Source organism: Lepus europaeus, chromosome X (genome assembly GCF_033115175.1).
Source record: "Lepus europaeus isolate LE1 chromosome X, mLepTim1.pri, whole genome shotgun sequence".
NCBI lineage: Eukaryota > Metazoa > Chordata > Mammalia > Lagomorpha > Leporidae > Lepus > Lepus europaeus.
In genome coordinates this window covers 3,660,333-3,677,349 of record NC_084850.1, presented here as the reverse complement: position 1 = coordinate 3,677,349, position 17,017 = coordinate 3,660,333, and the positions used below count along the sequence as shown (strand labels likewise).

The window sequence follows — 17,017 nt, the reverse complement described above, 5'->3', positions numbered from 1 at the left end:
TCATCTCTTCAAATATATATTTTGTTATTGTAGTCACAATATTTTGTATGCTGCTTTGTTCTTCTTTATTTTTCCATGTACATAATTATTTTAATAGCTGTATACCTGTTCCACCAAGCTAATTAATTTTCCCTATCTCTGAATCCACTGAGTATCTTCATGCATATAGCTTATTCCTCCTGTTGAATGATAGCTATAAGTTCTTAGGAGGATAATTATTGGATCAAAGTATATAACTATTTTAATGGCTTTTTTTGATGTGTGTTCCCAGCTATTGGCTTAAATCTCAACTTTGCCCTATATTTACTAAGTAAGTTACCAAAGCTTTTCAAAATCTTGGTTGCGACATTAGGAAACAGGGGTACTTCTCCTGTATCCTGCAGTGGTGGGAAGAATAAAACAAGATGACGCATGCAAAGCCCCTATTGCAGGGCCTGGCCTGGATTAGGTATTCATGTGTGGCAGCTACTGCTATTACCTTGTTGCGATGGTTGTGCTTTTGCTTAAGTAACATGATTCCGTTGTGCTGCCAGTGCTCTGGACCACTTGCACCCAGCATTGGCTAGCCAACAATGGAGAGGCATTGCTATGCATTCAGGCTCTCCTGCCTGAGACAAGCACCACTTCCTGATCCTTGGATTCTAGTGAGGAGACAGACTTGTGAGCTCACGGTAACAAGGTGGAGTAAAGCAGGTGGTATAACAGAATCTGATCCAAGTGCTGCAGAACCAGGGAAGAATGTGATTCATTCTGCCTTATCTATTTGGGAAGAAAGGCCTTGTTAAAGATGCTGTTTGCTGAACTAAGGCTGAAGCCATGGAGAGAATTTTGGTAGCTGAGAAAGATCATTCTAGGCAAAAGAACACTTTGAGCAAAGCCCATGGACTGAATGTAGGTAAAGTGTTTGAAGAATGGTGACAGAATTCACTTAGTGGGAACACAGAATGATGTGGAAAAGAAACCTACAGAAAAGGCTGCAAGTGACATATCATGGGCCCCTAGAATTGGATACCTAGTAATTTAGTTGTTAGTCCTTAAACAGTGCACAATGGCAGATGTTTGGGATGCCTTTTGATTGTATAGTTGACTTTTTAATGCTTGCTCTTTCCTGTGTGTTTCAATCATATTTTTGTTCATAAAGTGGTAAAAGGGCCAAGGTAAACACCCTGAAAGCATATGATTATTTTAATGTTTTTGATATTTTAATTATACTGACAGAAATACTGACTTTTGTATTTTTGTGCATTGCAGGATTCTACTTTAATATTTGATGTCCCTCTTGGTGTCATATCAAGAATTGAAAAGATGGGAGGAGCAACAAGTAGAGGAGAAAATTCCTATGGTCTAGATATTACTTGTAAAGTAAGAGATTCAGTACTTTCTTACACAAAGAAATAGGCATATTCGTGTTGAATGTAGAATGTTAATCCAGGCTTAAAAAATCAAGATCTCTTGTCCATCAAAGGCCCTGGAAATGGTTTCTCCCTTAGGTTTAGGCTTTCCAAAGGTGCCTGAGAAAGTAGTTTCCATACAAGAGATTCACTGTGGTCACCAAGTGTGAGGACTCTATGAGTTTGACTCCTCAAGAAGAAAACTTCAGAGATAAAATCTCTTAAACTGTCTTACTTTTTGTTTCACTTTGCTGAGTTCTTCTTCATGTCATGTGTTATTAACTAGGCACCTACATACCATAAAATGAAGGAGTTTTGTCTTCTGAAACTATATGTCATAGCCTCTGTAACTTTTGCTTAGTTTTCAGAGGTAGTGATCTAACACTTGTTTTAGGGCATGAGAGGAAGAAAATCGATGATATAATTTAATTAGTTATAATAGTGACTGTTTATTGAGCATCCGGGCATTGTGGCACAGAGGGTTAAGCCACTGCTTGGGATATATCCCATATTGAAGTGCTAGTTTGAGTTTCCAGTCTAGCTTTCTGCTAATGCATTGCATCCTGGGAGGCAGCAGATGATGGTTCAAGTTCGTGGGCCTGGGCCACCCAGGTGGGACATCCACATGAAATGGAGTTCCTGGCTCTTGGCTTCAACCTAGCCTAGCTCACACTTTTGCAGGTATTTGGCAAGTGAACCAGCAGACTCATTCATTTTTCTCTCTCGTTCTCTCTCTTTCTCTCCCCCCCCCCCATCTCTCCCTCTCTCCCTATCACTCTGCCTTTCAAGTAGATAAAAAGAGAAACATTTCAAACACAGGCTAGTTCCTCTGTATTTAGTCAGTGGCAGCCCCAGCCTCTGAGATGAACATGTTGTAGATGGGGCACCTGAGGCTTAGAAGAATTATGCAACATGGCTAAGATTACCCAGAAATGGCAAAGGTGGAGTCCAAATACAGTGAAGCAATCATTTTATAAACAAGAGTAAGCCCTCTGGCAAGGAAACTTGCTTTCCAGGTACTGACTATCAGAAGGCTGCCATCTGGAAGGGGTTGGAGGTCATCTGGCCCAGGAGTTCTCAAACCTAGATATTCATCAGGGATAATCTGTTAAAGCTTTACGATGTAGATCTTAGGGTTCCACCCCAGTCACCAAAAGCTGAGAACCAGAAAGTTTGTATGTTTTCAAGTGTTTCAAGTGACTAAGAACTGTCAGTCTAGGGCACGAGTCAGCACACTTTTCTGGAAAACACCATATAGCAAATGTTGGGGTTCTGTGGGCCACCTAGGATTTGTCATGTATTCTTGTGTTTTGTTTTGCCAATTTTTAAAAAATGTCAAAATATTCTTGGTTTGAGAATCATATAAAAACTGACCTGGGCTGAGGTTTTCTGACCCCTGACCCATCCAAGTCCTTCATCCTACAAATAAGGATATGGGACCTTTGCTGAATGAAATGACTTGCCTGGGCTGCCCAAGAAATCATTGAAAAACCCAGAATTAAAGCCCATCTTCTTTTCCTGGTCTCATACACTGTGACTTTTAAAACCCAACCTCTATTTATGTTTGGATTATGAATATAATATGGTGTTTCCCCTCCAGTTTATTAAAGATCAAAACTGATACAGTCCATCAGAAACCAAAGGATTGTCTCATTAAGCCTGAGCTGAAATTCTCGACTCCTACCTTTTTTAGTTTTTGTTTTAATCTGAGCTACCTTAATGCTTTCTCTGTTATCCCAGGCACTGTTGACCCTCTGGGGCCTAGGACTCTGTAAGTTTACATTTGCGGATGAGTTTTGCATTTTGTGTGAAAGAATTCATGGGAGTAGAGTATTACAGTACGCAAGGGGAAACGAGGTTTCCGCTTTGATGATTTTCAAGTGACTTTCATTCTAATTCAGTTTTTAAAAATCCTAGTTGCTGCCTTATCAAAAGGAAAAACTTGTATTTTTAAATATTAATCCCCTGCAAAATTAATAAAACAAAACACATCTCACCCTTTGACTATTTATTATAAGAACAGAAGGCTTAGGAACACCTCACTAGGCATAATTCTCGATTGTTACATATGCATATTTCTTGGAATTCTTATGAGTCCAAAGGTGATCACCTAGAACAGCGTTGTAGTACAGTTGGAAACATTGATGCCGCAAGAGTCCTTTTCCATTTTCTCAGTAGCAGACCTGTTGTGGGTCCGAAGGGAATCTGCTGCAGGGATAAAGACTCACTCTACATCTCTCATAAGTCAGCTTACATCTGCAATCAATAACCGTAACCCAAGTGCATTTTTCTCCTGAAAGAAGAAATAACAACACCCTACAAATTTGGCAATCTCAGCTGTGCACATGGGGACTTCTCTTGCCAGTAGCAACGTTCACACAGTGGAGGCAAGCCTGGCAACAGAGAGTGTAGCTGACCATTTGGAGTCCTTAGGAAAGAGAGAGAGGGAGGGAGGGAGGGAGAGAGAGAGAGAGAGAGAATGAATGAATGAGAATATATGAAAGAAAACATGGAACAAAGCCATAAGTGTTTCAAAGCCTTCTCTCTTCCTCCTGTCCCCACTCCTATTTTACACTGTTTACAGACACCATAGCATTTTGAAGCCGGCAGCAATGTGTGCTGTTTAGAAATGCCTTACAGATAGGATGCTTCAATAAATCTGCCTCTCAGAAGGCTTGTAGCATTGCTGTGAGAGCCAGTTGTTAAGTAGGTCATGGGCCTACCTGGAAGACTTAGGCCATAAGGATCTTTCCCAGTACCCTTTCCTGACAAGTCCAACTCACAGGATACAAGGTGGGACTTACCAGTTAGTTTGTGCCCCTATTTCTGTTACCAATTTGCTGATCTGCCTATTCCATGCACTTTTCTGTTGGAAAAAAATGATTCTATCTTTAATTATATCTGAATTAGATGGCAAAAAGAAGTTACTTCAGTCAATCAAGCTTTAGCACATTAAAATTCATTTTTGAATCACCAATATATCAGAATAAATATTGATTTAGAGATGATTTAATTTCTTGCCAAGTAGTTAAGAAAATGATGTTAAAGAGTTACCACCTGACATGTGGCCTTAGGAAATAATTTCCTCACAGGTCCTTGGGTTGTAAGGTTCCTCAGCTATGCAGTGCTGTACTACTGACTGATTGTAAAGCATTTTAATGTATACCATCCCATTTAAATGATTTTTCCCTTCATGTGATGACTTTTTGCTTTACATCACAAACCAATGAATATTTTGAGATTTAAGTTGGTTGTTGAACTTTATTTAGTTACATGGTTTTTTAAAAAAATATATTTATTTATTTGAAACACAGAGTGATAGAGACAGAGAGATCTTCCATCTGTTTATTTACTCTCCAAATGGCCACAACAGCTGGGACTAGGCCAGGCTGATGCCAAGAGCCAAGAACTCCATTCTGATCTCCCACAAGAGTGGCAGGGCCCCAAGCACTTGGACCATCTTTCACTGCTTTTCCAGGCCATTAGCATGGAGCTGGATTGGAAGTGGAATGGCCAGGATTTGAACCAGTGGTCATATAGGATGCCATCATTGCAAACAGTAGTTGAACCCATGGTGCCCAAATTCATGCTTTTAAAATGAAAATACAATTCTGTAGTTGACAAAGCCCAGTAGATCCCAACTGTGTACATAGTGATTGATTTCAGGTCATTTTACTAGAGATCTTGGAGTCTAGTTCTTCATATTTCATTTACTGCCATTTATATTTTGGGATATCTCACATATGGCAAGGTCTTTGCTGCTCCTCCAGACCAACACCTTAATGAAAAAGCATTTTTGCTTTTTCTCTCTACTATGAGAATTACAAAATCTTAAAGAAAGAAATAGAAGAGGATACCAAAAAATGGAAAAATCTTCCATGCTCATTGATTGGAACAATCAACATCATCAAAATGTCCATTCTCCCAAAAGCAGTTTATAGATTCAATGCGATACCAATCAAAATACCAAAGACATTCTTCACAGATCTAGAAAAAATGATGCTGAAATTTATATGAAGACACAAGAGACCTCGAAAAGCTAAAGCAATTTTGTACAACAAAAACAAAGCCGGAGGCATCACACACAGTACCGGATTTCAGGATATACTACAGGGCAGTTGTAATCAAAACAGCATGGTACTGGTACAGAAACAGATGGATAGACCAATGGAACAGAATAGAAACACCAGAGATCAATCCAAACATCTACAGCCAACTTATATTTGCTCAAGGATCCAAAACCAATCCCTAGAGTAAGGACAGTCTATTCAACAAATGGTGCTGGGAAAACTGGATTTCCACATGCAGAAGCATGAAGCAAGACTCCTACCTTACACCTTACACAAAAATCCACTCAACATGGATTAAAGACCTAAATCTACAACCCGACACCATCAAATTATTAGAGAACATTGGAGAAACCCTGCAAGATATCAGCATTGGCAAAAACTTCTTGGAAAAGACCCCGGAGGCACAGACAGTGAAAGCCAAAATTAACTATTGGAATTGCATCCAATTGAGAAGTTTCTGTACTGCAAAAGAAACAGTCAGGAAAGTGAAGAGGCAACCGACAGAATGGGAAAAAATATTCGCAAACTATGCTACAGATAAAGGATTAATAACCAGAATCTACAATGAGATCAAGAAACTCCACAACAACAAAACAAACAGCCCACTTGAGAGATGGGCCAAGGACCTCAATAGACATTTTTTAAAAGAGGAAATCCAAATGGCCAACAGGCACATGAAAAAATGTTCAAGATCACTAGCAATCAGGGAAATGCGAATCAAAACCACAATGAGGTTTCACCTCACCCCGGTTAGAATGGCTCACATTCAGAAATCTACCAACAACAGATGCTGGCAAGGATGTGGGGAAAAAGGGACACTAACCCACTGTTGGTGGGAATGCAAACTGGTTAAGCCACTATGGAAGTCAGTCTGGAGATTCCTCAGAAACCTGAATATAACCCTACCATTCAACTCAGCCATCCCACTCCTTGGAATTTACCCGAAGGAAATTAAATTGGCAAACAAAAAAGCGGTCTGCACCTCAATGTTTATTGCAGCTCAATTCACAATAGCTAAGACCCGGAATCAACCTATATGCCCATCAACAGTAGACTGGATAAAGAAATTATGGGACATGTACTCTATAGAATATTATACAGCAGTAAAAAAAAAAAATGAAATCCGGTCATTTGCAACAAAATGGAGGAATCTGGAAAACATCATGCTGAGTGAAATAAGCCAGTCTCCAAGGGACAAATATCATATGTTCTCCCTGATCGGTGAAAACTAACCAAGCACCAAAAAGAAAACCTGTTGAAGTGAAATGGGCACTATGAGAAACAGTGACTTGATCAGCCCTTGCCCTGACTGTTGATGAACAACTTAATACTTTATCCCTTTTAGTATTTTTTTCTGTTTGTTCTACTTAATACTATTGGTTGAGTTCTGTAATTAATACACAATTATTCTTAAGTGTTGAAACTTAACTGAAAAGTGATCCCTGTTAAATATAAGAGTGGGAATAAGAAAAGGAAGAGATGTACAATTTGGGACATGCTCAGTCAGACTTGCCCCAAATGGTAGATTTAGAAACATACTAGGGGATCCTAATTCAGTCCCATCAAGGTGGCATGTACGAATGCCATCTCACTAGTCCAAGTGATCAATTTCTGTTCACAATTGATCATAATGATAGGACTAAGAGTCAAAGGGATCACATAAACAAGACTAGTGTCTACAAATAGTAACTGATAGAATCAAAAAGGGAGAGAACGATCCAACATGGGAAGCGGGATACACAGCAGACTCATAGAATGGCGGATGTCCTAAACAACACTCTGGCCTCAGAATCAGCCCTTAAGGCATTCGGATCTGGCTGAAAAGCCCATGAGAGTATTGTAGGCATGGAAAGCCAAGACACTCTGGCAAAAAAAAAAAAAGACCTAAATGAAAGATCTCTGTGAGTGAGATCCCACTGGAATAAACAGGTCATCAAAGAAGGAGGTACCTTTCTCTGAAGGGAGGAGAGAACTTCCACTTTGATTATGGCCTTGTCGAAATAAGATCAGAGTCGGCGAACTCAAAAGGCTTCCATAGCCTTGGCAACTCATGACTAGAGCCTAGGGAGATTACTGACGCCATAAACAAGAGTGAATTTATTAAGTCAACAACAGGAGTCACTGTGCACTTACTCCTCATGTAGGATCTCTGTCCTTAATGTGCTGTACATTGTGATTTAATGCTATAACTAGTACTCAAACAGTATTTTTCACTTTGTGTTTCTATGTGGGTGCAAACTGTTGAAATCTTAATATATACTAAACTGATCTTCTGTATATAAAGAGAATTGAAAATGAATCTTGATATGAATGGAAGGGGAGAGAAAGCGGGGGGTGGGAGTGAAGTTATGGGGGGGGAGCCATTGTAATTCGTAAGCTGTACTTAAGAAATTATATTCATGAAATAAAAGTTTAAAAGAAAAAAGAAAAATAGAGTTGTGATGTCCAAGAGGACAATGACTGGACCCATCTAACTTCTGACATAGCTCTAGGATGCAACACTGTCAGTGCTCCATTTTTCAGAAATGAGCATTGAACGTTTGATACAAAGGGTAACGTTTTCTATGCTTACCTATCAGTCATTGCACCATGATTGATGTAAGAGACACTGTTAAAAAGCCCTCCACCCTTAACAGTACGATAGAATTTCTTAAAGAGATTTGTAAATCTTTAAATTCTGGTTTTAGTTAATTTTTAGTTCCTGAAAGTAAAGTTACACTGATATGCAGTACTTTAATGTGGTTTATCTAGAACTCTGAAAGTAAAATTGTATAGTAAAAATATATTACGTTAGTTGTATGACATCTTAAAGTGCCAGTCATTTAGATTGAGAGTATCTGTATTTTAATGACATGTTTGACAATGTTGAAATTATATTTGACGACAGGTGCTCTTTTGGTGAGTTGCATGAACAAAATACTGTGTGATCATTTAAAAATCCCTTGAAAACTAATGGAAGTAGATAGACAAAACATATACAAGGCAAAATTTGATTTTTTTTCTTTTTATAAAAGGATTTTTAGCCCTGTCTTCTCTTTAGTGCTACTTGTTTTGTCTTGTTTTTACATTTATGTCTAAAATGGGGGTATTTTCAGATTTTTTTAAAGATTATTTATTGGAGAGGCAGAGTGACAGACAGAGGAGGAGAGATAGGGAGAGAAGTCTTCTATCCACTGGTTCACTCCCTGAGTGGCTGCAGTGACCAGAACTGGGCAGAACCAAAGCCAGGAGCCAGGAGCTTCTTCCTGGTCTCCCACATAGGTGCAGGGGCCCAAGCACTTGGTCCATCTTTGACTGCTTTCCCAGGCCATAGCAGAGAGCTGGATTGGAAGTGGAACAGCCGGTCTCAAACCAGCACCCATATGGGAAGTTGGCACTGCAGGCAGAGGCTTAACCCACAATGCCACAGCACCAAACCCTATTCTTTTTTTTTTTTTAGATTTATTTCCTTATTTGAAAGGCAGAGTTACACCCAAACAGATACACACACACACACACACACAGAGAGAGATCTTCTCTCTGCTGATTCACTCCCCAAATGGGCACAATGGCCGGGGCTGGGCCAGGCCAAAGCCATGAGCCAAGAGCTTCTTCCAGGTCTCCCATGATACTGCAGGGGCCCAAGGATTCAGGCCATCCTTCACTGCTTTCCCAGGTGCATTAACAGGGAGCTGGATCAGGAGTGGAGTAACTGAGACTTGAACCAGCACCCATATGGGATGCCAGTGTTGCAGGCAGCAGCCTTAGCTACTATACCACAACACCAGCCCCTCAGGTATTCTTAAACTGGATAGTTCAAGATACCATAGGAAAGCAAAGTCATTTTCTTAGTAATCTAGATTAATTGCCTTTTAGGTAAGTGAATCTTCTACTCCCTTAATTGAACAGAAGTGGGTTTGTTTGCTAATTAATGTGACTTTATTGGAAAACTGAACTGTCACATTTCTTTTTTGCCCCCTAGGACATGAGAAACCTGAGATTCGCGTTGAAACAGGAAGGCCACAGCAGACGAGATATGTTTGAAATCCTCACAAGATATGCCTTTCCTCTGGCCCACAGCCTGGTAAATTCCAGGGCTTTCCTCAGTATCCTAAGGTTCTCAAGTGCTTCCTCTGCGAAAACTGCCTGCAGGGTAGCATCCACTCTCACCCATTGTGTCGTGCCTCCCAGCATGACGTGTGTTTAATACGGTTCACTCGTTTCCAGACAGAGTAGATCCCTTCCTTGTTGGTATGTACAGGATAGATCACCCCCAGGTGACTGAGTGCTGGTACCCGGGAACTTGGTGGGAGCTTCACGCAGGGCAGCTGGTATGTGTGTTCTCCAGCCTGCGTTAATGCATAGGAGGGTAGTGAGGTAGACATGGCTGTCTTAGTACAGCCCTGTGGAGCTCACCTCCCAGAGTTCATTGCTCTCAGCTTTGGAGTTAACATGTTCTATGTGACAGAATTTTGTGACTCCAATTAGGTATGAGAATGAATTCTCTAAGCCTAAATGCCATTTAAGCAAGTGCACTTTTAAATTAACAGGTGTCTTGTTTAGGTACTACAGCCAAATACTGAATAGAGCAGGTTTATTTTGTAAAACAATGACATCTTGATGTTATTTGATAGCAGTTACTATGTATTTGGCAGGACCAATTTATTATGCATTTAATTAGTTTTAATCCTTATCTTAGTCCATAGGGTGATTCAGTTTTATGTGTACCTAAAACTTTTCCCTCCTCTTTGCCACACTGTTGAAGTCTGCTTGAATTGAGCTAAACCTTTTCCAGAGTCGTGCTCTCTACTCTTTACATTCTACCTTGGTCGCGGCCTCTTTTTCTCTGTCAGGCCTCTTGTATCTTCTTACCCCTCTCTTCCTCTAGTTGATGCTAAACCTACCTCGAGGCCAACACTTGTTAACAGCAGGCAAGGAGATTCTTTTAAAACTAGAGAAATACCTGTCATTTAAATACAGGATAACTACACTGCAGACTCAACTGAACATACTGAATGCAATGGAACAGATCATTAAGTAGAAGCAATACATTTTAGTATTGCTTTTCTTCCTATAGCTGTCTTTTAACATGTTTGGATTATTTTTGTTGGTGGTGGTTGGTTGGTTTGGTTTTTGGTTTTGGTACTCGCAATAAAAGCCCCATTTTTTTCTACTGGGACAAGGCCTCTTCCTCCCCAAATTTCTGCAGCATTTGGTTCAGTCACAGGAAGGTCATATGTGATAGGAGAATTTTGCAAAGACTCTGGAGAGCTCAGATGATAGGAAGCACAGATATGATACTTAGAAACCTGTGCACTGATGTCATAGTAGAGAGTCTGTTTTCAGCTTTATCTACATTTCTGCTTAAGTATGTTATTTTTTAAAGAGTTCTCTATTAAGTGTTTTTAACTCCATGATGATAAAATGAGAACACATCTTCAAAGTTATGAAAGTGAAAATGTGAGTCTGACTCATGAAAGTTCATTAGGAAATACGTTCTGTCTTGGTTTGAGCATATCTGATCTTAAAGTATCAAACACATAAATGGGCTCACATGGCAGATTTGAAAGGGCTGAGGCACCAGTTTTATATCCTGCAAAGTCTTGCTCCTTTAGCCATCTTCTGTCCTCTGTAGGTTCTGCTTGTAAGTAACTCAGCCATTTCTACAAGTAACTCTCAATGTTTCCTTCCCAGTTTCCTTCTTTCCAACTCATCCACACAATGCTACCAGTTGTCTTTTTAATTGTTTTCTCATTTTTCATTTAAAGACAAACATTATCACCTCCCTATATCAAACTCCATGCAAAACATACAAAACCCTCACTCTTTTTTCAATTTAAATAATTTTATTTGAGAGAGAGCGAGCTCCCATCCACGTGTTCATCCCCACCCCCTGCAGATGTCTACAACAGCAGAAGCTGGGCCAGACCAAAGCCAGGAGCCAAGAATTCAATCCAGGTCTTCCATAGTGGTAGCAAGGACCCTGAGCACTTGAGCCATCACCTGCTGCCTCCCAGAGTGCACATTAGCAGGAAGCTGGATTTAGGAGTGGAGCTGGGATACAAACCCAGGCATTCTAATGTGTATTCACCTACTGGAGGCTTATCTATTTGGCCAAATAAATGCCTGCCCCGCTAAGTAACTCTTCATGGCTTATCTCCTCTACTGCAGCCACACAGGACAGTCCCCTGGTCCTTTGGTGTACACAGTACTGTCTCACATTGGATTTTGCTATCCCCTTTACCTGCAGGCCCCTTCATCTCACTAATGGCCATCACCTACATGCTCATCATTCAACATCTTGCTCAATCCTGGTTCCTTTGCCATGCAGTGTGTGTGTCCATCTTAAGAGTTCATCTTACCTTTCACTTTATGTAATAATTATGTCATAATTACCCCCCAGATATCGTGAGCTATCAAGGCTGAGATCACCCTTTTCCTCTGTAGCCTCACCATAATGATTTCTGCACAAGAGTTTTATAACAATGGCTTTTTAACTGAACTCAGATTTAGTAGAAAGCCAAGGGAAAATCATTATATGGAAGTGAATGAAATGACTGTGTTGGAGTATCATGAACCTGGAATTCCATGTTGCCACCCTCAGAGTCATCCACAGAGAAGTTGCTTTCTCCAGTGTGTGGTGCTTGGCCATATTTTTCATATCTGTGAGGCGTTTCTGCCTTCTTCTTTTAGGAAATCATTAAAGTGACAAACTAGAAAAAGGTGAACTGAGCTACTCAAAGTTTTGGAGAATTGTATGCTCTAACTTTTGCCCACTAAAATCCATCCTTAATAATAAGTTTAGGGGCAGGCATTTAGCCTAGTGATTAAGACGCTAGTCCCACATCAGAGTACCTGGGTTCAATTCCCGGCTCCTGCTCCTGATTTAAGTTTTCTGCTAATATAGACCTGGCAAGCAGTGGTGATAGCTCAAATAATTGGATCCCTGCCACCCATATAGGAGAACTGGATGGAATTCCCAGCTCTCAGTGTTGGCCCCTGCCATTGTAAGCCTTTGAAGAGTAAACTGGTGCTGGCAGGTGTGAGTCTTGCTAGTGTGTGTGTCTGTCTCTCAAATAAAAGTTTAAATCAGTCCCCAAACAAAACAAGATATACTCCTAGATAAAAGCAGATAACCGTTGACACTGCTTTTAGAAAAACAGTTCATGGTAGTCAAATCAACATGTCCAACTGTTTCCTAAATCAGGTTTCGTTTGGTTCTGTTTGAGTTATGTCAAGGAGCCGTGAAGCCATGGAGAAGTAGTGCAGTATGAATGATACCTGGTTCCGTTCAGGAATGTGACATTCTAGCAAGAATAATATGGCAGACATCCTTGGCTGTGATATAATTTATATTCAGTCATACAACAGAAATGCGGGGAAGGTCCAATGGGAACTCACTAGAAGGCAAGAATACCTCTAACCAAGATTAGGAAAGCCCTACACAGAATTGTTAGTGGTTACCATTGGACCTTGAAGGACAGATAGCATTTCCCGTGGTCAAGGAGGGTAAAGAAAAGTAGAACTTCAGGCGGAGCCAAGACCCTCACCTTAGACATGGAAGAGGGAAAGCTGGCAGCTTTACAAGGTGTTTAAGAGGGTAGCCATTGATGTTTGGCTGGAGCACGGGGAAGAGGAGGAGATTTGGGGTCATCTGGTGGAGGGCTATACTGAGGTGAGGAGCTGGTGCTTCGGGAAGTAATGGAGATCCACTGAAATTTCTGAAATAAGTGACCGGATTGAAGAGAGTGCTGTGCTAAACAGATAAGAGGGAGAGCTAATGAAGCCAGGAGAGACATCTGAGGGCCAAGCTAGAAGTCCACAGGGCCTGAACCAGGATGTCGGTCACATGGATGGAAAAGGGATGGGGGACTGGCAGCCATGGAGAGGAGAGGATAGAGAAGATGAATTAGCCTCCATTTGCAGGTTTGGGACGTGAGTTATGGGAAAGGTAGGGTGCTGTTGACAGCATAGGGAGGTCATAAAAGCATTTCATTTGTGCAAACAGGTGAAAGAGAGGGATGGGGAGGAATGAAGAGTTCTGTTTTGGACATGTGGCATGACATGTATGTTGACAGAATTTATGGTGGGTCACAAAAGGCTTGACCCTCAGGAAAGAGTCGAGAGAGGTATATCTAGAATAGTGGTTCTTAATCTGAAGTCATGGACTCCATTGACAATCTGATGTAAATTATAATTTTTCTTCCCATGAAAAGAGCACTTATGTACAAAACCTGACATTTTAGGGGACTCCTGGCTCCTCTGCAGCCCTTTTGTAGGTCCCTGATTAAGTAACTCTGTGTGTAGTAGAGAAATCCCAAACCAGAGCCTTGGCAAATGAAATGAAGCTGGGAACTACAGGAGAGTGGTTAGAGAGGTGAGGGAGGCATTGAGGTGTGGACTTTTCAGAGCACAGAAGTGAGAGAGGGGCTTAAGGGGGGTGCTTGTGGGGGTCACATGCCCTGGAGGGCCAAGGAGAGGGAGAGCTCAGGAGAAGCTTTTAGACGTCATGATTACAAGCTCCCTGGGGATCCGACCTCTAACTGTGAGCTGCTTGAGGTGGGCACATTCTTTCATTATCTTTGTATCTCTAGTCTCTGTCCCCAGGGCCTGATGTAAGTTTGTTAAACTTCGATGAGTCCAGAAAAATGGTCTTAGAATGGAGGGGATAGAAGGCAGTTTGCAGGTTCTTTTTTTTTTTACGATTTATTTATTTATTTGGAAGAGTTACACATAGAGAGGAGAGGCAGAGAGAGAAAGAGGTCTTCCATCCGCTGGTTCACTCCCCAACCAGCCACAACAGCTGGAGCTGTGCCGATCTGAAGCCAGGAGCCAGGAGCTTCCTTTGGGTCTCCTACGTGAGTGCAGGGTCGCAAGACGTGGGGCATCTTCTGCTGCTTTCCCAGGCCATAGCAAAGAGCTGGATCAGAAGTGGAGCAGCCAGGACTAGAACCGGCACCCATATGGGATGCTGACACTGCAGGTGGCAGCCTGACCAATTATGCCACAGCACCAGCCCCAGTTTTCAGGTCCTTAAAGAGAGAGTGGCTGGGAAAATAAAGGAGGCTAGGAGCTGTGTGGAAGGAAGGTTTTTTCCCTCAGAATCTGAGAAAGGTGAATGACTGTATTATGGATTGGGGGCAGGGCAAGTCTTGCTGCTTTTGAAGGCAAGAGAGAAGGGATCCTTTCTAGAGCAGCATCCTGGAGGTGGCGGAGGAGGGTGGGCTCAGGCCCAGTTTGTGGGGCAGTTTTGGAAAGCAGAAGGGACAATTATTCCCCTGAGACAGGAGGGGAAGAAAAGTTTCCAAACTGCCACAGTGGGGAATGTGAGAGTCTGCCAAAAAGGGATTTCCTGGAAGCGCAGTTTAAGCCTGATTGTGTTGAACAATACAAAGGGCCCCTGCTTGAAAAATATCATTCTGTTAATATGATTAAAACTGCTACACCCGTGCCGACTATCTCAGTGATTTCAAGTCAGAAGCGAACTTGCTGTTGTGTCCATGAAATGGCATCTGGAGGCCAGGAGAGGGGACTCCGAGTGCAGCCATGGGATGAATGGCCTGTGAGTGGGCTTTCTTATTTCAGACCACCCATTTGGCTCTCTCTTGCATCCTTCCCCATTAGTATTTTTGCCACTCAGTGAGCTCAAGTTGGGACTTAAACTTTGAATTGAACTTGAGCTGTTTAGCAACACAAGTCCACCCCAAAACCATTAACTCCATTGTTTCAGCATTATGTCAATTGAGTAACACGTGCTTTGTTTTTTAGATAACGTTTTCTATTTTGGCCAAAGCATTTACTTTCTTCTTTTAACTATACTTTGCTTTTCAAACTCTAGACATTATACTTAATTATTATAAATTGCATGTTACTCAATTCTAGTTTAAGGCAAGTGGTATAATTCTATAATAATGTTGCATTGCTTCTGACATTATGGCAACTTTTAAAAGGCAGAAATAAAAATTGTATACATATGAACAGGTCCTGATAGTGGTTTAGAAAGAATTTGATTGTTGGGGTGTTATGTTCCATGACAAAGTTGTTCTTTTCTTGATTCCCTTTATTATTTGCTCATTTTTATTTCTGTTTTTTTTTTAAGATTTGTTTATTTATTTGAAAGTCAGAGTTAACACAGAGAGAGGAGAGGCAGAGAGAGAGAGAGAGAGAGAGAGAGGGAGGGAGGTCTTCCATCTTATGGTTCATTCCCCAGTTGGCCACAACAGCTGGAGCTATGCTGATCTGAAGCCAGGAGCCAGGAGTTTCTTCCAGGTCTCCCACACGCGTGTAGGGGCCCAAGGACTTGGACCATCTTCTACTGCTTTCTTAGGCCTTAGCAAGGAGCTGGATTGGAAGTGGAGCAGCCAAGACTCGAACCAGCACCATATGGGATGCCGGCGTTTCAGGCAAGTGTGTTAACCCACTGTGCCACAGCACCGGTTCCTGTTTGCTCATTTTTTACTCAGATGGGACAAGCAGAGGTAATATAAATTTTAGCTGAGAGTTTTTTTTAAACCATCAGTCCCATTTCTTTCAGTGGTAAGAGTGTGTGTATGTGTATATGTGTGTATACTTTAGTGGGCTATGATGTTAAAGTTCATTGCTTACTATTAGTCAAGAGAGCTTGAAAAACACTTTTAAATAATGGTATAGAACAAAATGAATTTTCAGTTAATATTAGCATTAGTAAAGTCACTTAAATCAGTCTTTACAGCTATACACATACATGGGTTTTCTTGAATTTTAAGTGAAGGCTTTGAGTTGATAAACAAATGCATGGGATGTAGACTCACATAAGGGATGTCGAGAGCTAGAAGAGAAAATAAAGCCTGAGACCCAAGTGTCATTATTCCAGCAGCCACTGATGGGGAGACCTTCTGAGGGGACTTCTTTGTAGAGTCTGTCCACCAGGTTCTGAGCATGTTCTGAGCATGTGGAATGGTCTGATGGCCCATGTCTGAATCTGGGTCAGTCACTTCCCTGCTTGGTGACTTTGGAAGTCACATAATATTTATAAGCTTCAGTGTTTTCATCTGTAAAGGGAATAATAGTAGAGCCTACCCCATAGGGGTTTTGTGAGGATTAAACGTAAAGTACTTACAAAACTGCCTGGCACTCAAGAAGTACCCAATAAATGTCATTTGTTCTGTTATTAGTGTGTCATTTCCCCAGCAGGTGTAGAGAATACAGATGATTACCCGAACATACTTTTTCCCAAGACTGTTAATAAAGTGATTGTGGTAATATTCAGGACACCTTAAGCCCTTTAAAAGAAAGATGCTATGTCAGGATGAGTAGTATTCTTACTATTGAGCCGTTGGTTGTACCTTGATAAAGGATTCATTGAAGGTCTTCAGTTTCAGAGCATAAAATCCAGAAAGCATCTGAGCTAGAAAGGGACAGTATGGGAAGCAGTGCTATGTAAGGAACAGAATTCTTCAGAAACTGTTTTCCATTTTTTTCCTCTTCATCTTTTGACCTTGTTTAGGCTTACTGCTTTCAGGAAAGCAACAAGCTTGTGTTTATGCCCTTTCTGTTTTTCTGTGGCATTCCGAATGAAGTTTTTTGACATCACAGTCT

General features: G+C 41.1%; 1 protein-coding gene across 3 annotated transcripts in view; it reads left to right on the top strand.

Moving 5' to 3' along the window:
* Positions 1-17,017, top strand: part of MTM1 (myotubularin 1) — a 139,373-nt gene that overhangs the window by 49,443 nt on the left and 72,913 nt on the right. For all 3 annotated transcript variants that reach the window (XM_062183873.1, XM_062183871.1, XM_062183874.1), the window contains 2 exons: positions 1,252-1,362; positions 9,423-9,524. In XM_062183873.1, the coding sequence (XP_062039857.1) occupies positions 1,252-1,362; positions 9,423-9,524 (213 nt within the window). The remainder of the gene's footprint in view (positions 1-1,251; positions 1,363-9,422; positions 9,525-17,017) is intronic.